Source organism: Accipiter gentilis, chromosome 11 (genome assembly GCF_929443795.1).
Source record: "Accipiter gentilis chromosome 11, bAccGen1.1, whole genome shotgun sequence".
In the NCBI taxonomy this organism is placed as follows: domain Eukaryota; kingdom Metazoa; phylum Chordata; class Aves; order Accipitriformes; family Accipitridae; genus Astur; species Astur gentilis.
The window spans coordinates 1,621,447-1,645,767 of NC_064890.1; the positions used below are offsets into that span (position 1 = coordinate 1,621,447).

Sequence of the window (24,321 nt, forward strand, 5' to 3'; positions counted from 1 at the left end):
AAAAAAATCCCGTTATCTCTTCTGCTCCCGATCTGTCACCTCCCTGCTGCAGAGCTGCAAATGCTGCCGGGCCGGTGCAGAGAAATACCAACCGAAAGACTTCGGTTTTCCGGCAGCTGTGGACCACAGGCAGCACCAAGACAGGGTGTCCAGCACCTCCCCGGCCACTGAATAGTCACCCCCAAAAGCAACTCCCCCCCCTCCATATTGGGTGGAGAGGGAGGGAGGACAGTTCCCCCCATCTCCCACCCCTGGTTTCCAGACCCCCAGGAGGTGCTTTTAACCAAAATCGTGGTAATGGGAGGCTTGGCCAACCTGACTCAACGGGTGATGCTGGGGGGGATGCCTGGGGAACGCCGACCCTTGGCGCCCCAGGTGCCAGCAGGACCCCCTTCCCCCCCCCCCCGCACCCCCATGGCCACCCACCCGAACTCCCCGTTAGCCCCACGGGCACCTCGTACTGCACCCAGCACCCCCCTGCTCCCCCAACCCATCACCCCTGGAGACACTCTGTACCCTCTGTGGCACCCCCAGCCCCCCCCCTTACCAGCACCCCCAGCAACACCCCATAGCCCCCCCCCCCAGCATCTCTTGCTCCTAGCACCCCCTCATCATCCCTGGCACACCCCATAGCCCCCTCCAGCACCCCCAGGCCCCCCCCCGTTACCAGGGTCCCCCCCTCTTACCAGCACCCCCAGGGACACCCCAAAGCCCCCCTCCCAGCACCCCGCATAGCCCCCCCAGCATCTCTTGCACCCAGCACCCCCTCATCACCCCTGCTGCACCCCATAGTCCGCCCCCCCCCCCAAAACCTGTCACCTCCAGGCACACCCCATGTCCCGTGTGTGCCCCCCCCCATCCCGCCCCCAAGTCCCCCTGGGTTACCCCATCTTGCCCCCGTGTCGTCCGCCCCCCCCCCCCCCCCCCCCCCGCGCAAAAGACCCCTCTGGCTCCGCCCTCCCCCCCCGCCCAATATATCCCCGGCCCCGCCCCGAGGAGCGGCGGACCAATGGTCGCGTTGAGGGGGCGTGGCGAGGGGCGTGGCGCGGGGCCCGGCCCACACGTGTTCGGCGGCGCTGCAGAGGGGCCGCAGCGGATGGAGGCGGCGGGCGGAGCGGCGCCGGCACCGGGACCGGGACCGGGACCGGCACCGGGACCGGGACCGGGACCGGGACCGGGACCGGGCAGGGCTCGGCAGGCCCAGCCCCAGCCCCAACCCCAGCCCCAGCCCAAGAACCGGGAGCTCTTTAGGAGCCAGCGGAAGGAGTCCGAGGTAAGACCGGGGCGGGGGGGGGGGGGGTAGTGTCACACACCTCCTCGCCCCGGGGTTCCTTCTGGACGCTGCTTTTGGGGGGGGGTGGGACACGACACCCCAGATGGGGAAGGGTCTCCCTGCCCCGGTGGTTGGGGTTCCTGCCAGGCCACCGTTGGAAGGAGCCCAATCCAGAGCTGGGGGATGTCTCGGTCCTGGGGGTTTACCACCCCCCCCCCCGCCCCCGCCACCTCCACCCTGGGGGGGGGGGGGTGGTCCTGCTGCCCAGTCTGGAGTGGGGATCCCCAGGGAAGGTGCCCCCGGCACTGACACCCCCACCCCCAGAGCTGGCAGCAGGGGTTTGGGGTCCCAGCTTGGCCCTGTGCTCCCCCATACCTTCCAAGCACCCACTTACCGCCCCCACTGTGTCTAGGGGCCGCAGTCCCCTCCACCACCCTTCGCCCCTCCTGCCCAAATAACCCAACCACTAATCCCCCCCTGGGAGCTCCATCACCACTGCTGCTCTGCCCCAGCTGCACCCGTCCGGCTTTTCATGGGTGCCAGGTGGGGGAAGCAGGACCGGGCTGAGGTCACCAGGATCCAACCCACGACTGATGTCCCCAGCCACGGTAAAGCCACCACAGGACAACCCCCTGTGAGCAGAGGATGGGAAAAACCTCGCTTCCCCGCCAAGGAGCTGCGGGTTGAGGGGCTTCTTGGGGATGGCTGACCCAAAAAAGGGTCCCTTCTCCCCGGGGGACAGTGCCCAAGTTGTGGCCCCCGAGACCTCCCCATGAATTTGGGGTTTGCTTTTCTCCTCTGGCTCGGCCTCACCAAGCGGATTAGCGCTGCACGCGCTTCGTCAAATTCCTCCTCGGCTTTAGCTCCTCGAACCGCCCCGCCGGCTTGGCTGCAAAAATTGGGTGAGAAACCAACGTTTTCTGAGCAAGTTGGGCTCAGCTCAGAGCTGTGCGTCCTCCGGGGTCATCAATATTAATCGTGACGATGAGCATCGGTTCCAGCCTGGCTGCGGAGAAGGGATGCTGGGACTCAGAATGAGAAATTATGTTAATTTAGTTGATTAGCCATTCATGTGTTCCCTTCCCGGGGCACGGCGGCACGATGCCAGCGTTGGGTCTTGTCTGGCTGCGGCCGCCCGCTCCCTGCCCTGCCGTAATCCTCCGGCGAAGTTTCATGCTCCAGTTCCCCATCCGCAGGGGAGGAGGGGGGAGATCCACAATCCTACCGGCTTTGAAAGGGCAAAGCCCGGCCCCGAAAGCTGTCGGATCTGGGATGCTAAGGACCGAGCACAGGGGGTTTGCATCCTCCCAGGCACCTTTGCTTCAAACCAGCCCCCGGACTTTGTTTTTAATCCTATTTAGGGCTCTGAAATGCACCGAATATTCACTGGCACTTCGGGTCCTGCCTCTGCTTTCCCTGGGACTTGAGAAATGCTATTTTTACATTCGCCTTCCAAATTTGCACCATATTTTAAGTAGCCTCGCGTGGATGTCCTGCTTGAGCCCTGGAGACCACTGTCAAGATCATCCGTGCACGAGTCACTGCTCCAGTGGCTGGAGGAGCTTTAATGCAAAGGCTGAGAGCACTGGCAGCCATCCTGCCTCCCAAAATATCCATGAGGATGCGCCAGCCCCCCCTGCTAATCCCAAACTGCTCTCCACAGGGCTCGGTGGATTGCCCCAACCTGGAGTTTGAATACAGGGATGCCAACAGCCACAGCGCCGAGTTAGCAGGTGAAATGGCGTTTGGGTGCTGGGATGCTATTAATAGGTGCCTGCCAGGGAGGGGGAAAAAAAAAAAAAATCCCTTGGGGAGTCGGGCGAGCGGGAATCGGGATGGATATCGAGTGGTATCATCCTTGCTGTAATAGAGCAAGAGGGATTTATTAATAGAGAACCACTCGCTCCCCGGGGATGTGCAAAAGGGAGGTGTGGGGGCACAGGGATTACCCCATGCTCCGAATTACCCAGGACACGATGACGGGCGTGCAGGGGGTGGGAGGATGGGTGGCATGCCCGGTGGCACAGCCCAGGCTGGGAAGTGTCACCCTTTATCGTGGGTGCCACAACGGGTCGAGTCCTTGTCCTGTATCTTCCTGCCCTGGAGCGACTCCAGCTGCTTCTGCCCCGTAACCCTCGGGGTCCCAAGCATATCTCGACCAGCTAAGAGGCTATTTTTAGCTGTGTGTATCTCAGCTGTGCGAGCTGGCCCGGCTAAAGCACATTTTTTCCTCGAGGGACCCTTACTCCTCCTTTGCAGGACCGTTTCAGTCCCCCATGGTGCTGCTCAGCACCATAGGACCTATAGGAACAGGTAGGAATTATATAGGAACAGGCACAACATCGTCTCCCTCCAAGTCCAGCCCCTATTTGCAGCTCCCAAAATATCTGAGCTGCTGGGTGTGAAATCAGTGCAGGTCTTGCCTGGGTGCTCCTGCAGTCCCTCCCTTTGCAAACCACCATAACTGGGACAGAAAATTACCCTCCCAAATAGCCCCTATGAAATAACAGGTGCAGCCCGAGCACTGTTGCTGTGAGCAGGAGCATGGGAACAGCCCAGCCCGGGCACAAGGATGAAAATGATGAGTTTGGTAGCACTGGGTGGCTCCAAGATGCCCCTTGGAGCTGCAGAAGAGCTCAGGGCTAAGTTTAGGTCTCTGCCCTGTGTCTCCTCGGGTGAGTAGGGATGTTTCAGAGCCCCATGAGGAATTTGGTGATGAGGAGGAGGGTGAACCCCCTCCGGGTCCCTGCTGACCCCTTTCTCCATCAGAACTGTACAGCTACACCGAGGAGCCCGAGCTCAGCACCAACAGGAGATGCTTCGAGGAGGATTTTCATGCTCAAGGTACCAGCTCTGGGCTCAGCACCCCAGGGCTCGGGGTAGCCCCCTGGGTGAGAGCGGGACCCCCGGGGAGGCACCTGCCTGGTTGTCATGTCCTCTTTCCAGTGCAGGGCAGGAGGTGGCTTGAGCTGGATGGGGCCCAGCAGAAGGCCTACGTCATGCGCCTGCTGGATGGGCTGGAGGTGGTCAACAGGGACAAGCGGCTCAAAGTAGCACGGGCCATCCTCTACCTGGCACAGGGTAAGGACCATATCCCCTATGTCTGGATGTGGCCGTGTATCCGCTGCCTGGCTTCGGCATGGGGGCTTGGGAGAAGCCTTCTCTTGGGGTTGTGCCAGGTCGGTGCAGTGAAGCTCCTTCCCGGGGTGGTCCCGTGTGCTCCAGGGGTCCAAAGGCAACTCCCCCCTAACCAGTGCCTCCCTTTGGTCCTCTCCAGGTGTCTTTGGAGATTGTGATAATGAAGGGGATGTTCTGCACTGGTCTCGGCAAAACAGCTTCCTCCTGTACCGGCTGGGAACCTTCACTGCCTTCCTGGAGCTCCTCAACATGGAGATTGAGTGAGAGGACCCGCACTGCCCTCACTCTCCTTGTCGTCTTCTTCACCTTATTCTTTCTCCTTGCCCTCCTTGCCTTCGTCTTCTTTATCTCCTTTCTCCCCATCCTCCTTGCCCTCCTCTTCTTTATCTCCTTTCTCCCCATCCTCCTTGCCCTCTTCTTCATCCTTCTCACCCTCTTCCATCCTCCTTGCCTTCCTCTTCATCTTCTTTCTCCCCATCCTTCTCGCCCTCTTCTTTCTCCTTCCTCCTCCTCCTCACTGAGGACCAGGGGAGGTGCTGCAGCTATGGCACGTCCCCTGGCGTGGTGTTTCCACCGCTGCAGACATAGGCTGGGGGTCAGGGTGAGGAGCAGCCCGTGCCCGGTGGCTGGCACTGAGCTTGTCCCCTTTCCCGCAGCAACAGCCAGGCCTGCAGCAGCGCCCTGAGGAAGCCGGCCATCTCGCTGGCCGACAGCACGGAGCTCAGGTACCTCCTCTCTGCCTCCCACTAGCACGTCGGGAGGAGGCTGTGGGGGAGGACAAAGGGTCCTCTAGCTGGCAGCATCACCTGCCTGACGTGCTGTCCTGGCAGGGTGCTGCTCAGTGTCATGTACCTGATGGTGGAGAACATCCGTGTTGAGCAGGAGACGGATCCCGCCGAGTGGAAAAGCTGCCGGGAGACCTTCAGGATGGAGCTGAGTGAGCCACAAAGTTCATTGTGCCCTAGCGAGGTCCCTTCATCGTGCTGGACCGGCGGTGAAGCCTCAGGGATGGGGGATCTGCTCTGAACCTGCTTCTGGTCCCTCTCTCCACCAGGTTTCCCCGTGCACACTGAAGAGCCGTTTGCTCTTCTCCTCTTCACAATGGTGACCAAGTTCTGCAGTGGTCACGCCCCACACTTCCCCATGAAGAAGGTCCTGCTCCTGCTCTGGAAGGTGCTTCTGGTGGGTGCAAACCCTTCCTTTTTCCAGAAACTGGTCATTTTGGGAATAGTGCTAATGCAGCCTGGATGTTCCCCACTATTCAATCCAACCGTAACGAGGTTATTTAGGATGGCACAAGAGGCTGAGACAAGGCAAACAGTTTCTTCTGGGACGAGGGTCGGCTGAGCCATGCAGAGGACATGGGCTGGGGGAGAATTCTGGAGAATGAACCAGTGACGTGGTTTCTTCATCCTCAGCTCTCCAGTTTGATGGCCTCAAACTACTGCTCCTCTGGAAACCCAGAAGAGCCATGCAGTCCAGGTGGGATGTCCGCTCCCTGCTCTCTCACCTCTCTTGTTGGTCCCTAGTTCACGCTGGGTGGCTTTGAAGCCCTGCAGGCGATGAAGGTGAGGAAGCGGGAGGAGCTGGGGCTGCCACCCTTGCCAGAGGACAGCATCCAGGTGATGCGCAGCATGCGCGCCGCTTCGCCTCCCACCTACTCCATTGAGCTCACGGAGCAGCAGCAGCAGAAGCGCGGTCACCGCAGCCGGAGGGTAAGAGTGGGTTCATCCTCCGCACACACAGCCCAGGATGCTTTTCCAGTGGGGACCATCATCCGTTCAAGGATGCCAGCCTGTGCTTGGAAGCGTGTTTCCTTTCCCCCCCCTGCAAGTGCTCCTGTGTGTTCCAGTTTCACAGAATCACAGAATGGTTTGTGTTGGAAGGGACCTTCAAAGGACATCTAGTCCACCCCCCCTGCCATGAGCAGGGACATCTTCCTCTAGATCAGGTTGCTCAGAGCCCTGTCTGACCTGAGCTTGAATGTTTCCAGGGATGGGGCATCTACCACCTCTCTGGGCAACCTGGGCCAGTGTTTCACCACCCTCATTGTAAAAAAATTTATTCCTTGCATCTAGTCTGAATCTCCCCTCTTTTAGTTTAAAACCATTACCCCTTGTCCTCTTGCTGCAGCCCCTGCTAAAAAGTTTGTCCCCATCTTTCTTATAAGCCCCCTTTAGGTACTAGAAGGCTGCTATAAGGTCTCCCCGGAGCCTTCTCTTCTCCAGGCTGAACAACCCCAACTCTCTCAGCCTGTCTTCACAGGAGAGGTGTTCATCCCTCTGATCACTCCAGCCCTCCTCTGGACTCAGTCCAACAGGTCAATGTCTTCCCTCAGCTGAAGACCCCAGAGCTGGTCACAGTACTGCAGGTGGGGTCTCACCAGAGGGGAGCAGAGGGGGAGAATCCCCTCCCTTGACCTGCTGGCCACGCTTCTTGTTATGCAGCCCAGGATACAGCTGGCTTTCTGGGCTGTGAGTGCACATTGCTGGCTCGTGTCCAGTTTTCCATCCACCAATTTGAGTTGTGGCAGATCAGCCCTGCAATGCACTTGATCCGGAGGAAGCGAGAGGACATCCTGACCCTATGGCAAAGGGCTGATAAGCACTGAGGAGCAAACTGCTCACAGCAAGTTCATCTTTTTTTAGCTCTGCTCTTGGAGTTGCTGTGTTATGGTCTGAGGATGAAAACACCTCTTTTGCTAAGGCAGAGATGTCAGATGGTAGCTCCAAAAGTTAAGGTGGAAAATGGGGTCACATCTCCAAGAACAGCAAGGTTAGAGGTACACAGGGGGCTGTTTCTTGTCCAGGCTCTGGTGGCAAGAGCTAGGAAGCAAAGCCTCACCTGAGGAACATCTGGGAGCGTGATCCTTCCAGGATGAAGAGGCCTGATGCCAGCAGCTGGGAGGGAAATGAAGTGCATGGAGTGACTTGAATTTCTCCTTCCCTTTCTGCTGCAGCCCCTGGTGAAGCAAGACAGTTTGGATATCTATAACGAGAGAGACCCCTTCAAGAATGATGAAGCAGGAATTGACGAAGAGGAGAACGATGATGTGGACAGCGGGATCGAGGGGGAACTGGACCTGATGGAGCGGGACGCGATTATCCCCACGATGCCTGCTCAGCACCCACCTATTGAAAGGGTGTCATTCCCCAAAGGGCTCCCCTGGGCCCCCAAAGTCAGGTAAATCCATCTGGTTTCATTGCCATCCTTCCCAGCCCTACCTGTCCTGGAGCTCATTGCAGGCTGAACATCGGTCTGTGGCAAGTTTGTTGGCCTCTGACAAGTTGAATTGAAGTGACTCCCCTTCTTTTTTTGTCTCGGTTGGTCCTTTCTGGACTGGGTTTAGCTGAGCTCTTCCCCAGGCTTTACAAACCAAGCATGGCTACGCTTGGTCAATAAGTGGCGATCCCATTTTGGACATCCCAGGTTGTACTGGGAAGGAGGCTTGTGCTGGAGTGCTGCGGGAGCAGGGTCAGCTTTCCAAAGTGGCACCAATGGATCTTGGTAGGGCAAGGTCTTAGGCTAATTGTCTTGGGAACTGGTTAATGACATTGCCTCTTGCTTGTTGACTGGGACTCTTGTGTTGCCAGATGAAGCCTTCTTGAATGGCCTTGCTTTAAGATAAGAAATTGGAGAAAAACATCTGAGGATAAAGAAATTGGTGCTTTCCCTTCCTAAGACCAGTTCTGCTACATGTGGTACAGGGGAAGGATTAGGAAAAGAGAGTGAAATCCTCTGTCCCCTTCCCTCTAATCCATGCAAGTTTTTTCGCTGTTGATCTGAAGCCTGGATTTAACTCAGTATCTTTAAATCACAGGAGCAAATACATCTTTTTGATGTGGGAGCAGTGACAGGGTTAAGTGTGTCTATGCAGAGCACTCCTTGCAGGGACATGGCAAGAATCGGTTTCCCACGTGGGTCTCCACACACGCAGTGCCATCTTACTCCATGTAACTTAATGCTCTCCGCTTCAAAATCAAATGACCATTGTTTTTCTTGGCTGGTGCCTGGATATCCAGCTGGGTTTCTTTCTGCCTGTGAAGGCCTTGGCTCACGGTTCATGTCCTACTTGTAGTGTTGAGACCCTGACCAGTTCTCATGAAAGATGCCCAAGGTGGACAAGATGTCAGCTTGCTCTCTTGGAGCAGCACGTGCTCTGCCAGACTGCGGAGACAACATTTGTTCGCTCAAAGCGAGCAGATGCCACTTGAAGATGCATGTGCTAGGAGCACAGAAGGTGGATAAAAAGGTGCTGGTCGTAGAGAACTCCTCTCCATTTGCATACTCCCATGGAGTTGCACAGCAAATACAAATAGTTTTGGTTCACGTTGCTCCCAACCAACGAGAGCAGTAGTGGCTCTAGTCCACTGCTATTAAGACCTCTAGAAATCAATCCTAGAAAGCTCGAAGGTTCTTGCTGGCCTCACACTGCTGGCCTTTCTGAGCAATGTAGGCTGTGATCTGGTATATGTCTGTTTTCCAACCTTCTCCTTGTTTTTGTTTCTCTCCTGCTTCATCAGACAGAAAGACATCGAGCATTTCCTGGAAGCAAGCAGAAATAAATTCATCGGATTCACGCTGGGACAGTGAGTCTGTCTCATAGCTTCCATCAGTGCAGTTCAGCTGGTGGGAGGTATCTAGAGAGCTTAGGTTTTTCTCAACTCAACCAGCCTAAGGCATGCTCAGGACAATGCGGCCCAATGCTGGATTTTGCTGGAGCTGCAGCAGTGCACTTGGTGTTATAAAAACATGTTCTTGGAGTTGATGGTCTCCAAGGACCTCTTTCTAATAAAAATCAGACTTAGCCCAGAATAAGTAACCCCTGGCCCAAGCCAGAGACTGGTTTGATGCAGGAGGGAGTTGGGACAATCTGGTATCCACAGCAAATTACCCAGTTTGTGAATAAATCAAGCAGGTGCAGAGTCATCCTGGCATGGGCCCAGCAGGGTATATTCATTTTTAGGTGCGGTGCTGGGCTCAAGCTGGCTCCATGCAGAGACCTGATTTCACCCCAATTCTTCACCCTGATGTTGCCCCTCTCTTGTGCAGGCTTTGCTGGGGAGGAGGTGGGAGGGTGGGCAGCCCATGCCAACACCCCTCCCGATTCCTGACCCACCTGGGACACGTTTTGCAGATTCAGTGGACTACAGGCTCCCTCTTTTACCTTGTGTGACGTGGAAGTGTTAAACCCAGATCTTCTTCCCAGCCTCGTACTTACCTTCTTTCATCCCCCACAGAGACACCGAAACCCTGATAGGGCTACCACGGCCCATCCATGAAAGCGTGAAGACACTGAAGCAGGTAAGATGGTAGATCCACAACGCAGCACTTGGATGAAGCAGCCCAGAAAGCCTCGCTAAGCAACAGTCAGCTTGTCTAAACTCATCCTTTGCTATTTCTGCTCCCTGGTGCTCAGCGGATGCTCTGAGGTGGGATCGGACCTGTGGGGATCTCATGGAAGTGGGGAAATCTTTGGCCAAGGTCACCAGGGCCATAGGGAGATTGCAAGGCATCAAGTCTCATACACATAAACTTTGTGATACAGAACTTATAACGAGTTTTGAGTTCCTCAGATATATGCTCTCGTCCCACAGTAAATGTTTCATGTGAATTTAGTCTTCTGCTCCTCTTCAGCTGATGTACAGCAATACCTTCGGTCTGAGCTCTTGCTCTCGCTGCCTTTGGAAGTCAATCTGATAAATCCAGTCAAGATCTGAACAGCTGAGAGGGACTGGATATCCCCCATATGTGGTGTGGGTTTCTCACTTCTAACCTCTGGCTGAAACACAGTTACTGGAGGGAGTAAGAAGATCCCTTCTTGTTAGTTGTCACAGAAAAAGTTTCTAGAGCTTCTTGCAGGAATTGGGGCAAAAAAATGGAAAACTGAGTCCTCACTGCATTCCAAGTAGATTGTCCAGCACTTGGACTTTCCCTTTATCCGAGGTAGAGCATTACTGCATCCTGGTGAGCATTTGCTTTGAAGGTGACAGACTTTCAGAGGTAGGTTTGGACATACATGCCCAGACCTGTGATGTTCCCAGGGGGAAGCATGGCTAACCTTGGCTCCTGCAGTGCTCCATGTGGAGTGAGACACCTCCAGAGGCCAACTGACCTATCTAAGGTCTGGATTGCCTTTTGGAGGTGATTGTCCCTCTCCATTTACTTACAGAGAGATCCTAGAAGGAGTAGGTGGAAGCAATCAGAGGCATGATGTGTGAAGGGCTTCAGGGACAGAGGGATGTCCCACACCAAGATGAATTCTCCATGTATCTGCTGTGACCTATACACCTAACTCGGATATTGCTGAAATCAGCAACTGTCGTCATCATCACTGACTGTGTTTCATCCTTCAGTTGTGATATCGCTCTACCTCTGTCTCTGTATTTTGCCAGCACAAGTACGTTTCCATCTCAGACGTCCAGATAAAGAACGAGGAGGAGCTGGAGAAGTGCCCCATGTCTCTGGTAAGAAGTTGCTGTACCTCATCACTAGATAGCTGTGTGGAAGATTTCCAAGGTGTCATAGAAATCCATAAGTTCTCTGTGATCCTTAGGACATTCCTGGGGTGCTCTTTTTTCTAGAAGTCCCTATCTTGATTGTATGTAGCAGTGGAGAAAGGCCTGGAGCTTCCTGCAGTCAGCATGCAGCTGTGTCCATCATTGAGTCCCCAAGCTGGGTTTTATGGAGGTGACTGATATATCTTGAGTGTGTGGACTGGAAAGACTTAATTTTCCCTTGTTTCTAATGTTTCTCGGTGCCAGGGAGAAGAGGAAGTCCAAGAAACCCCTTGTGAGATCTTGTATCGAGCAATGTTGTACAATCTCCCCCAGTATATGGTAAGCCTGTGTTTCTTAAAAGTAAAGAAGAGCTTTTGAGTGGGGAAGGGTGCCAATCTGTGAGCTGCAGAGCTCAGCACGGGGCTGCTGGGGTGTGTTCAGGACCTGAATGGTGAGATTTCGGTGGGAATCCAGAGCAGAGTTGGGTGGAAAGTACAGTCCAAGAGGAGGGATTCAGAGGATCAAGGGGTATAGATACCCAGGGACACGGTCAAATGGTTGGAGACAGGTCAGTGGTTGGAAAATAGGATGTGTGTGGAGGATTGGGAACAGGGAACAAAGTCCTCCACATTGGTGGGAGAACAAAACTGGCTCCTGCCTGCCAGACACTGAGGGGAACCAGTCAGGGATGGCCCTGTGTCATCTCTTGAGCTGTGTGAGCTGTAGTATTTACCAGCAAGTTGTCACACACTGATGCAGGCATCTTCACTTCTGGCTTCAAGAAGCAACCTATGGACTTCACTGTCCCTTGAGCTTTTGTCCTTCTTGCTGAGATTAACTTTCTGTTACAATATCATGCTGATCTCCGAGTGTGATTGCTTGCTGGGCCAGGAACCGAACTAAACCATCATCGTGCTTTACGTCACTCAGCAAACAAGGTGTTAACACCTTCAGGTCTCTTCCAACCTGGCTGTGCTCTCAACAGCTATTCAAACTGTAGAGAGTCTGTAAGTTATGACCTTCCTTACAGGGACATCCCTTGTGGCCTTCCCATGGCCCCAAGAGATTCCCAGAGGAATACAATGTGTGTCCTGAAATTCAGCTATGTTGCCAGGTTGGATGAAGCTTTGAGCAACCTGGTCTAGTGGAAGGTGTCACTGTCCATGGCATGGGGGATTGGAACTAGATGATCTTTAAGGTCCCTTCCAACCCAAACCATTTTGTGACTCTGTGATTCTAAGATGCTAACTGGGTCATGTGCCCTCTGTTTGTAGGGAGAGATGAACACAGATTTAAATGCATTAAGCTCCAGGTGTCCCTTGCGTTATTTTATCCATACTACTAGAGATCAGGTGCTCATGATGCCTTAAGGCTAAAACAGAGCTGCCATGCTCCCCACACTCAGTCTGTCTGTCCAGGGTATAAAAGAAGAGGGTGAGCCTTGGCATAGTTGGTCCATCACAGTGAGCAGACCTTGGGCTGGTGAAACCCTATAGATTTGGCTTGAAGTTGCCCAGTTTCAGCAAGTGAAGGAGAAGAAAGGAATGCTCCTTCCTGAGAGCATCCCTCCACACCTACCCTCTTCTGCAGATAGCTTTGTTGAAGATCCTCCTTGCTGCAGCGCCCACCTCTAAAGCCAAGACCGACTCCATCAACATCCTGGCAGACGTGTTGCCTGAAGAGATGCCGTAAGTCCTTGAGGATGTGGCCACCAGCCATCCCAGTTTTGCCACGAAGTCTTGGACTGAGCAGGAGAGCTGGGGTTTGCCAATGAGTTCAGGGGGCTCCAGATTTGGGGACGTCTCATTGGATAGGTGCAAGCTACTGTTGCCACCAGGGCAGAGAGGTGAAAGCCAAGGAATTGATGCTGGGTTTTTAGGAGCGTAACAATTCAAGCACAGTTGGCAGCCGCTGTGCTCTGCTAGCTAAGTGACACAAATCATAAAGATATGTGAGCATATGGCAGGTGTCCTTCATACCGCTCCCCCAGGATTGCTGGTGGAGAGCAATCAGCTTTTTTTTCCATTTTTGAATGCACTTGATGTCACCAGGCAGGAGAGGATGGAAATAGGAGTCCCAGGGGGAAGCGAAGGTCCCTGTTTCTGTAGAGCCTGTCCAGATGAATATGAAGTCAACAGTCCCTTAGTCCTCCTTGCTCCCATACCCACTGTGCTGTTACCTTCTTTCCCTCCAATCCAGCATCACTGTTCTTCAGAGCATGAAACTGGGGATTGATGTGAACAGACACAAAGAGATCATCGTGAAGAGCATCTCGGCTTTACTGTTGCTGCTCCTCAAGCACTTCAAGCTGAACCACATCTACCAGGTGAGCATAGAGAAAGGTTGCCAAGCCAGTGTGTCCTGATAAACCCTCTCCTAAAAGACCTCACCAGGAAGGGTTTCCATGAGGAGCTGCAGATTGCTTGTCTGTAGCAGGGAAACCTAGCCCCGGGCCAGAATTTGTATAGGGTTACTCAGGCAGGGATAACCTGCCTGCAATATATCTCTGACTGTGTTTTGACAGGATTGTTTCCACTCACGTGGAAGGAGTTTTCAGACTTCTGGAAGAAATTCATGCTGTGGCTGATCAGGTTAAAATTTAGGAGATATCATGAGCAGGAGCCTCCCTGGCAGAAGGGGGAAGGGGATGGAGGTTAGACAAGACCCTCTTTTGCTCTGTCTCATCTCCAGTGACCAGAAATAGTGCTGGGTAGGACCTCAGGAGGTCAACTAATCTGGTCCTCTGTCCCTCAGCAGGATCAAGTTCTTGGGGCTCCAGTTTCAACAGGGCCTGGAGGTCTGGGTCCTAGATGCAATCTGATTTTTGTTTCATCTACATGGCACCAATCAAACTGCACTCGCATGAGGGCTTTCCTTGATTAAAAAAAGACCGAGGACTGATTTGAGCTGTGGCCTGGGCCCAGTTCTCCACTCATTCTGCAAGACAAACAATTAGTGTTTTGTAATTTTTTTTTCTTTTTAAAGATTTCAGCATGGTACAAATCCATCTGTGTTATAAAGCCACTAATATTTATCTGAGGATAAATATAAATCCATATATTGGATTGGATAAACAAACCCCCACGTTTTTACAATCCTACATTTGTTCTGGATCCCCCCACGTCCCTTCACTAAATTTTCTCGCTTCACCCCCAAAACGGGTCCTCTCACTTCTTCCTCCGTGGCAGGAGGACCCTTGCAGTCTGGTGCTAAGTCTGGAGAAAGCTGTGGGGTTTCCCCCACTGATTCTGCTTTTGTGTCTGATTTTAGGTAAGCCATCATAATTTCTTTCAGTGCCAAAGCTGGTCTCAGGGAGGACCCCAAAAAACCACTGCAGGGGCTGAGACGATGTTTCCAGAAAGCTGTGGAGGGTAACGGAGAGTATGGCTGGTCCAGGCTCTGCTGTGGTCACCCTGTGCTCGCTGGCTGCCGTGTCGGTGTGGCAGCAATCGCACGGACCTGCACACCAACACAGATCGTGGGGTTTTTTTGTCTTGGTTCTGTTTTGAGATTTGGCGTTTCTTATGCCAACAGAGAAATGCCATCAAATTATTGCAGTTCAGCATTATCTTTGGTCAGATCCTATATAACATACTAGTCACTGGCAGCTGCATTTCAAAGCAGTGAGAGCATCTCGGATCCTGGCTAGCAGGGACTGCCAGTTACTCACTCGCAAATAACGGTGGCAGTGTGTCGTCAGTGGCGTACTGAGTGTCGACAGCTTGTACCAGGCTGAGACAAGACGTGTAGGAACAAACTGTTTCTTCGCTCTCAAATTTGGAATGTTGATTGCAGGTTAGTGAGAGGCATGGATAGCATGGGATAGGATAGGACAGGATATTGCTGCTATTTGTGTCTGTCTCTTTAGAGGACAGTAGAGATTTGTTGTATTATGCAGCTGTACATACCCAGACCATTTAATATTTAGAGGGGAGAGAAACTAAAAGCATGTGCGAAGGTAAGGGGACTGGGGTTAGCGTGTGACAGCAATAGGGATTTTGTATTTTCTCATATAATAGCTACATCTCTTCCTTCCCTCTTCCCCATATACTGTTTTGCCACAGATTTTTATCCTGAAAAGCTATACTGCAGTCATTAGGTGCAGCTATTCCTAAACTACTGCCATAAAGTTTGTGGGTCCACTCTATGGCAAGTAGAGTTTTCCAGCTGGTGGGAGTTGCTGTATATGATGCAAGCCTTATACAGCAGACTTCTGCAAGAGGAAGATGGTCTGCGAGGTGTCTAGGGCAAACCATTGGGATTGCTTTGCTTTTGGCTGGAAATGGGTTTCCATTCTCAGGTGATGCTCCCACTTGTTCCAGCTACTGTTGACCCATTTCACTTCTCTTCCTCAGTTTGAGTACGTGTCCCAACATTTGGTGTTTGCCAACTGCATCCCGCTGATCCTGAAGTTCTTCAACCAAAACATCATGTCTTATATCACTGCCAAAAACAGGTACAGCTGCTTCTGGGGAAGAGAGAGATGATGGAGCAGGGAGGCTTTGTGCATGAGGAACCCTGACACGTGAATATGTGCTGGGACCAAGTGACCTCTGGTCCCTAGCATGGCTTTAGGGCAGTATGCTCTCCACTACAGGAATATGCTGGAGGGGAGCAAATCCCTTCTGCTTAATGACGAGGACTGGATGGGGGGTTTCCAGTCTCTCAATGGACTACTAAAGTACAGGCAGACCTGTCTCCCTTGCTGACAGTAGGCTTGTTTTCATCTTTACGTGGACTCCTGGAAACCATTCCAGTGCCACTGGGCATCTGTGGGCCACAGCTTCAAAAAGGCTAGATGGGGTAGAGTCTTCTAGGTGTTTTCCGCTTTTTATAGCTAGAATTCAGCTTTCCTGACTTCTTCAGGTTTTGCATAGTTGTCACTGCCTTTTACTACTGATTTGAGAAAGACACTAAGCCCGTTTTGAGTCTGTAGAGGGACTAGCTGGACTACTGCAAGTCAGCATAAGAACCGAAAGAGCACAACTCTTTCATGATTCGGTAGGACTGGGTAGGATTTCCCCATTTGGAGGGGAGTGCCACAGGGGATGTTGCTGTTGGAATGATTAAAAGATCCTTTTTGTTGCTTTTTGATGCTCTTTTTGTTGCTCTTGAGCCACATGTCTAAGCTGGTCTGTTTCCTGCATGGCATGGTTGTGTATGTGTGAGAAGGCACGCATGGAAAAACAGAAAGTAATGTATTAATTCCCATGCTGATAAACATTTCGACTTCTGGTCCTGTGCTTCAAAGGCCCATAAGTGAGGAGGAAACGTAGCCCAGGAGCACTTAGCTCCTTCCCCTGCTTTCTGATGGAGGTTTCACAGGCAGGATACGCTCCTGTGAAATGAGGTAGGATTTGCAGCTGGATGCTCTGATCAATGCTCTGATCCAGGGAGGTTTAGCTGTTTTGCCCAGCCCAGAGTATCTGTTTGTCAGATAGCAGCAAACGATGTCAGGCACTGACCTGCAAAAAGGATCAGGGGATTTTGTTACATTCAGATGTATGGACCCGAGTCCAGTGATGCTGCATCAGGATATATCAGAAGCGATGCCAGTACAGTGATGACATGCGGCAAACGAGCTGTGGGGCTCCTGATCCTGAGCTGGCTCCCTCTAAGCCCTCTTGCTTGTACTTGCACGGCGCTTCCAGTTTTAGGGTTATGATGGGTAGGAGCCAGCAAGAAGCATCTGTCCTTGTGGTCAGACAAGCCCTTCCTGGGCCAAATGCTTTAAATGGAGCCTAGTTTAGGGGATCTCCTGACCTTGGGTCTCATCACGGATTGCCTCTGACTCACTGATTGTCACAAGTCAGCTTGTTGCTCAGCTGCTGAATTTAAAAGCAAGAAATAGCAAACAAGAAGGAACTCAAGAACTGAAGCTGTGTGATAGTGCATGCTTCGTTTTAGATTGGTGCATGTCTCAGGGCACAGAGAGCATCAGTGCATGTGTGTGCATCTACACATACATTATATATATTTTACTTTTTTTATTGTTGGCTACTTTTACAAAGGCAATAGGCCTGGAGGGCTTTGAAAGACCTGATGCCCTAGTTGTGAATTTTCTTGCTGATAATCAGATGTCTCCATTTTAACCTAAGATCTGTTTTGTTTTATTTTTTCTTTTTTAAAAATATGCATATGAATAACTAATCTGTCATGTCGTAATGGATCCAAATCCTTCGAGTCCTTATTAATGCGTTCAGGATGTGCTTCGGAGCCAAGAGGAATCGACATGCTCCATTAAGCTGAGACGCAAGTCAGCGGAGAGGCTGGGAGCCCATTTGGATGCCGTCTGTGCAGTCGGAAATGCAGGAGGGAGGCACCTCTGCGCAGCACCAGCTGCGGGCTGGTTTGCGTGTCCAACATGGCTCGCTGGAAATGGGATTGCTAGCCATCCAGACTACTTGCTGCATCAGGCAGCGCTGCCGTTGCAATTCAAACCCCAGCACAGGGAAGGAAGACGTTACAGATTGCTGGGCATAATCACATAGATCATCTTAAAAACTTGGTTTCATATTTACCTGGTTCTTAACGAGTCCCTTCTTTCCTGTCTTCCACAGCATCTCTGTCCTGGATTATCCGCATTGTACAGTCTATGATTTGCCCGAGCTCACTGCAGAAAGCCTGGTAAGCAGCACAGAAAGGGTCCTTGTAACCAGTATGCTGTATGTGAGAGTGTGAGGAAGGATTTTTGTTTCCTTTTTTCTGTCTTCTTTTTCTGCACCCCCAACCTTTCCAAAATTAGACTTTTTTCCCCCTCCAGACTTGAAAATTCCTCCCATCACTGTTCTGACTCGCTATCAGCTATGGGGAGGTGAGGAGGAGGCACTGCTGGCATCGTGTACCCCATAAAAATAGTTGGGTTTAGAGTTTTCCCTTTCACTCCTCCAAATGAGAGAGCCTGCTTTTAAAAAGGATTTGCCCAGAGGCTGTTGCCTCCCAGGTTTAGATTGCTCTGAGCACTCGTGTTTAGTTAGATGACAGTAGATGAAGGAATGAACCAAATTCCCTGCGGAGAGGAGCCTAAGTATTATGGAGACCAGCCAGTGCGATGGGCTGTGTGAATATATGAACTACAGATGAGACATTAATGCTGGCAGGTTCATAACTGCAATAATTCAAATGCAGAGCAGGTTGGACTCAGACAGGGCGCAGAGCAGGGACAAGCTTTGGGGTTAACAGGGAGGGGGATCAGAGGGAAGGGAGACCCTAAATGATGCAGGAATCATTAAGAAGGAGCCTGACCAAAACCAGTCCAGGCAGGGATGATCTCATGTTGACTGGCTGCTAAAAACTTAAGCCCATGTTGTTTTCCTCAGCTGTGTAAAGGTTAAAATCATTAAAATAAAGTGAAAGATTTTCCCTAGCTTCTATGAGCCAAAGTTGCTCACAAATCCCTCCAAGGCTGTGGTCAGCCAGGACAGCCAAACTGGTTTTATTGGATCTGTGAACACAGCATTTCTGCTGTGCCACTGCGATGCAAATTCCTGCTGTGAGTTGATTATGCCAGATCAAATTTATAAAAAAACCCCATCTGTGGAGCGTGGGCGGGTGGGTGCAGGATCGTCACGCATGGCCAGCGTGCTGGTTCGGTCCTCCGCCGCTGTCCCACGTGCCTTTCCACCAGCGCTTCTTGCCTTCTTTTGGGTGCCTGCTCGGGGTGACAGCTCCTGCACATCACCTCCCTTCTTATCAATGGGATCAGTCCCCTGTTTTGTGCTGGTCCATGGGCTACTTGCTGAAGGCTGGGTGTCATGGCCAGGCTCCCACTGATATATCCTGGCCCGATGGGGACATCTAGCGACATGTCGCTCAGCGCTCCGATGGCTCATGCTAATCCTTATCCTCATGCTAAGCTTTATGGCTGGAGGAGAAGACTGAACTTTTTTTGGGGGGGAAAATATTCCCAGTTACCCTTTCGCAATAGGGTCTGGTCCCCTGTTTGGGAGCTGTTGCATTAAACGACAGTGCTTCATCGCTTTCCTCCAGCAGACATGGATGTTAGCCTCATGGGAGACTAATTTAATTAGAAAATATGCAGAAACCAACTTGAATTTTACCATGTGTGTTCGTCCTTGGGAGGATATCCGTGAATGTAAGGATTTAATCGAAATTAAACGTGCCCTGGGACTTGAGGCATACGCTTGTGTACGCATTTATGTTTCTCCAGCCAACATTTTATGTGTTGTTTTAGCTTTTTTTTTAATACTCTGATGCACTGATTTTAACAGCCCAGCCGTAACACATTTCTTAGCAGATATAACAGATGATTATGCTTTCAGTGGGTTGAATGTGGAATCATGTGTGTTTGGTTTACTGCCATGGAAAACCAGGATGAGGTCAGCAGTGCCGTCTCCAGCGGAGGAACCCCTAGGCTGTGGGGTAACGGTGTAAATCAGGAGTGGCTGCAGTCCTGGTGAGGTAGCGGGGGCTTCACCCATTCTGTTGTGGGACAGTCTCTTCGATTCCTTGCCGATCCCCATCTCTCCTGACTTGTCACGGGGCTGTCGCTCCCCTCCAGCTCCCCGTGTTTGGGGAGGGGGCTGCAGAGGACCCTGCTGCACTGTGTCGTGGTGGCATGGGGAGGGTAACAGGAGATGGGGGTAAAAGGGGGATTAAAGTCTGTTTAGCCTGTGCCCTCCTTCCATAAAACTGATGGAAGGACTCTCACTTACTTGAAGCTATGGAGACAACGTCAGACTGGTGACAAAAATAAATCTGGCTGCCTATGAAATGGGTATTAGTTTATTCTACTGGGGTCTTTTTGGAAAAACTACTTGGTGCGGAGGGAGCGGATTAGGACTGGGCACCGATATGAAACTGCACCGGCACTGCTCCTGAGCTGGTAACCCCAGAGCTGCACGCAGCATCCGCGAGCACCTCGGTGACATCTCGGTGACGTCTCGGTGACATCCCACCTCTGCGCTCTGCTGTGCAAGCTCCGCTGTGTGCGTACGAGGCTCCAGCACAGACGTAGCCTCTGCTGGCAGAAAAGTGCATTTGCTTAGAGTGGCTTTTACCAAATCCCAGAATTAAATGAAGTAAGTCAGCAGCACTTCCTTGTTGGCCTCTAAAAATTCTACGTGCAATAGCTTTTTGCTTGCTTACTGAAATGGTAGGTCTGATGCTTGCTTTTAAGAGCAAAGGTATTATGCTGGTGGGATTTTCTTGGGTAAATCTAGTTTCAAAGCTGGATTAGACACTCTGACAGAAGGGGCTCCCTGGGGTCATTCCCAAATTCATCCTGAGGATGCCCAGAACCCGGATCATGCACCAGGCTGCAGTTTTTGCCATGAGTTGTTAAGGCTGTAGCTTGCTGTAAGTGGCTTATAAATTAAGCTGCATTTGTTTCCGTTCTCATCCCCAAATAGGTTATTTGTGGGACATTTCTGCTGTGCTCAGTCTTTACAAACATAAAGCAAGTTACTGTAGTGGTGCAATTACTGCTTAAATGTGCCACAGCCAATATTTGTGCAAGCTGGAGCTGAGGGTGCTTACATTCAGCTAATATTTAAAATAATGTATCATCAGCTGCACTTAAGCTGGAGGGGATCTTTGTTACAGAAAAGTCTTGCCCTCCTGGTATAAATGCTGCTGTTTGTCATCCTGTGTTGTTATGCGATTTCCTTTTATTTGTCTGTAATATGTCCTCTAAGCATGTGGTAATTTATGAATTAATTGATATAATTAACAAAAACTGTTCTCTAAGCAGTGGTGATCACTAGGCTGTAATTTGCTCTCTGACTGTAAACAACGAATACAAACCTACCACAACATATATTTCCCATGACGACATAGTGTGATTTATCTTAGCTTTTACTCTAAACCTAAATGCAAATTAAAACGCTGATTACATCTGGGTCTTTCAGAACGGTTTTCCCCAGAATCTGTTGGCTTGTCAGCAGCATGATGATAACCCAAGTGAGGAGGGAGCTCTGCAGCTCACTCTCCATCGGAAATAAGACTTGTGCAGATAGTAAAAATAAAGACTTTCTGCACAAGGACATCTCTGTGGCGGTGCTGTTGAACGCTGCAGTTAGAGTTATACTTTTCCTTCTCTGCTTTGCAGGAAGCCGGAGACAACAACCAGTTCTGCTGGAGAAATTTATTCTCCTGCATTAACTTGCTGAGGATCCTCAACAAGCTGACCAAGTGGAAGCACTCGAGGACAATGGTAAGGTGATGTCCTGTCTCCCTGAGACCTGCCATGGGCTGCCAGTGTTGCACCTTGAGCGTGTCCCTGGCTCTACGCTGCACGGCTTCAGCCCTGCAGAGAGTTTCTTCTGGCAGTTCTGGGGCTTCTGCTCCTTCATAATCTGCCCATTTTTCTTTCACAGGTTGAGCCTTAAATGCAGAAATACTTTTTCTTCTCTAAATAATACTTATTTCTGTGAATCTCAAGCCCCCTGCAGCAAGTTTTGGTTATGCTGAACACTCCTGTTCTACCTGCTTGGGGTTTGTACCGTACATGGCCAGGTGTTAGCGCCCGAAGCTGCACAGACAGTACTTGTGTGGCTTTCTTGAGCACGTTGCATTAATTTCTGTTGATTCCTTGACAGATGCTGGTAGTCTTTAAGTCGGCCCCAATACTGAAACGAGCTCTGAAGGTGAAGCAGGCCATGATGCAGCTGTATGTCCTCAAACTGTTGAAAATCCAGACCAAATACCTGGGGCGTCAGTGGAGAAAAAGCAACATGAAAACCATGTCTGCCATTTACCAGAAGGTGCGGCATCGCATGAACGATGACTGGGCTTACGGGAATGGTGAGTAGTGCCAGGGAAGCATCCTCTCTGTGTGCGGAGTTGAAATCGGCTCGCGGGGGGTTTGACCTGTTAGGATCCCATTAACTTGTTTGGGTCAGTATTGGGAGGTTTTTTTCAGAAGCTTTAAGGCACCATTCAGCAGCGTTAGGAGGGAACAAATTGATTGCATGAGGAAAGGTGGGAATAATCAGACCAGGCTGGGACAGGGTCAGCTCAGGTCTCCAAGATGAGAGTTTCCACCAAGCTCAGGCCTGAGCTTTTGCATTCCCAAATAGCTTTCGCCATTAAAATGTCCTGGTATCCGCACCAAATGTGCGTGCTTAGGATGGCCATGGAGTGAAAATCTGACTGATAGCTCCGCAGTTTGCACTTGAGAAAAAACAGCAGTTACATCCCGGCAGTGCAGATACTCTGAATCATAGACTAGATGTACCAGTCCATTTAAACAGCTCTTATGTGGTCTAATTCTGTATTTTTTGAGGGGCCTCATGAAGTTTCTGGTGTTCCTCACGTATTAGTCCATGGGATGCATGAGACCACACTCTTATTCCCCTGTAAGTACCCCCAGCTGCTGCAACTACTGGCCCAAGGTTAGGACAAGAAGGGAAAGTATTAAAATATCTTTTTGCCTTAATAACACAGTCCTAAATTTTTGCTCTGCATGTATCTTCTTTTTAATGAGGATTAAGTAGAAAATTGGGTAGCATTCCTGTTTTGAAAGAAAACAGGGCAAGAAGTAAAAGCCTAACATTTTAACTTTTTTACAAGGAAAAAAAGCATTATATTATTTTAGGATGTTCAACTTCAACTGTAAAAGATATAATCTATTTTTTGAAGACTTGTATGCTTTTGATAGTCATGATACCACTATGACATTAATTCAGAAGAACAAAAAACTAGACTCAATAGTTGTAATTTCAATTTAGGGCTAGTGGAGTTCCCCCAGAAACCAAAGAGCAGGAAGACTGAGGGCTTCCTTTCTTTTATGGGGATTTCTCTCCTGTCGCTGCCTTTCTCAGCACGCTGATTGTTCCCTGTGGGATTGAAGATGGCAGCAGAGTTTCTTTATGCCACTAGTGGGATATGGCTATGGGATACTGCCTGCCTTGGGTGACTTAAATAGCTTGAGCACTACATGTTCCAAAACAGCAGAAGACGATGACCTACGTCACCTGCCCTGGAGCAGGGGTTTGCTGTAACAACTGAATTCATGTGGCAATATTGAGAATAATGCAGTTTTAAGACAGATGCAAAGGGTAAATGGTTGTATGTGTCCCACTTACCCCAAAAGAGTTAATCAGCAACATAATGCAACACTCGATTGCACAATTTGCTACTTCGCAGAGACTGCATCTTGACCTAGACAGTTTGCCAGGGAAGCACTTGGCTTTCAGAGACACAATCTGGAAGGGTTTTTCCTGGAGTGTTTATTTTTATCTTTGTATATCTGGGTTGATACTCAGCTTGGACCTTTCCCTCCCTTGAGAGCTGCTGAGCTTTGCCAATGAATTTACTGAACCTTTATGGAGCGAATGACTGTTTTGTATGGATTTAGAGCTCATAAAAGCCAACTTTCAAAATCTTTTTTTCCCCATGTTACATGTTTACATAACATTACATGTTTAAAATATCATGGTTATTACAGCCAGTTATTAGATTTTTCAGCATAATTCATAGTTAAATTTGTCCAAATTTTAAAAAAACTTTGTTTTCAGTAGCTCATAATAAGCTTGCCGGATTGCAGCTATAAGCATTTAATCTTGATCTCTGGTTCAGACAGCTGTGGAAATTTTCAGTAAAAGTGGTGGGGCCTTTCTAAGAAAAGCAGGAGCTAGGTAATTCTAGTGAGTCCTTAAAGCACATGGAATAGTGGAAATAATGGCATTTCTGTAGGAAGTTTTCTGACTCTGCTTAATTTACGAGTGATTTTAACATATTTCATTTAATTACCTTAAATTAAAATGCATATATAATGGGAATTGATTAGGAATAATAATTAGGAATAACTGACTGGCTAATACTCTGGTCAATTCAGGCAAGTGGTTGCTGCAAGATCTTCATCCTTCCTTTTGCTCAAACCTTATCAGAGTTATTTTTTCCTCAATGCTCTGGTCTTGTTTCTTCTTCGATGTAGATATCGATGCCAGACCATGGGATTTCCAGGCTGAAGAATGCACCCTGAGAGCCAACATCGAAGCCTTCAACAGCCGGAGATACGACAGACCTCAAGACTCAGAGTTTGCACCGGTGGACAACTGCCTGCAGAGCGTGCTGGGACAGCGGCTGGAGCTCCCCGAGGACTTCCACTACTCCTACGAACTCTGGCTGGAGCGGGAGGTGTTTTCCCAGCCCATTCGCTGGGAGGAGCTGCTGCATTACCAGTGAGAGCAACACCTTCACCTGCCCCCAGCCCCACCTCAGTAAGGACTCAAGGTGCTACAGGCTGAGGAAAGAAAGATTATTTTGGACCTGGGTGTTCTTAAGCACAGCTGGAAAAAAATCATGGTCTTTCCAAAGAGACCAAGCCTCTTTGTATCTACCCAGACACCCGTGAGTAGGCAACTGCCATCTTTTTGGAGGTCATCCCTTTCCTGTGACTTCTCGGAGACCATACAGCATCAACGGACCTGCACAGAAGCCGCGGAG

General features: G+C 50.6%; 1 protein-coding gene across 2 annotated transcripts; it reads left to right on the forward strand.

The window, feature by feature from the left end:
• The first annotated feature begins 1,060 nt into the window (after window positions 1–1,060).
• Window positions 1,061–24,317, forward strand: STRIP2 (striatin interacting protein 2). Of its 2 annotated transcripts, XM_049813702.1 has the most exons (21): window positions 1,061–1,273; window positions 2,937–3,006; window positions 4,043–4,117; window positions 4,220–4,354; window positions 4,551–4,671; window positions 5,068–5,136; window positions 5,242–5,348; window positions 5,466–5,593; window positions 5,941–6,126; window positions 7,371–7,594; window positions 8,935–9,000; window positions 9,652–9,715; window positions 10,807–10,878; window positions 11,176–11,250; window positions 12,502–12,599; window positions 13,111–13,237; window positions 15,267–15,367; window positions 17,472–17,538; window positions 20,981–21,085; window positions 21,471–21,675; window positions 23,810–24,317. In XM_049813702.1, exons 1-21 carry the CDS (start codon window positions 1,097–1,099, stop codon window positions 24,058–24,060), a joined length of 2,523 nt encoding a protein of 840 aa, XP_049669659.1. In that variant the 5' UTR covers window positions 1,061–1,096; the 3' UTR covers window positions 24,061–24,317. The 2 variants fall into 2 exon arrangements, with proteins under 2 accessions (XP_049669659.1, XP_049669660.1); XM_049813703.1 differs by lacking the exon at window positions 8,935–9,000.
• The last annotated feature ends 4 nt before the right edge of the window (window positions 24,318–24,321 follow it).

Coding starts and splice junctions, on each gene's coding strand:
- STRIP2 (XM_049813702.1), top strand. CDS start 1,097: ATGGAGGCGGCGGGCGGAGCGGCGCCGGCACCGGGACCGGGACCGGGA. Junction 4,355..4,550: donor CATCCTCTACCTGGCACAGG/GTAAGGACCATA, acceptor GGTCCTCTCCAG/GTGTCTTTGGAGATTGTGAT. Junction 5,594..5,940: donor TGCTCTGGAAGGTGCTTCTG/GTGGGTGCAAAC, acceptor GTTGGTCCCTAG/TTCACGCTGGGTGGCTTTGA.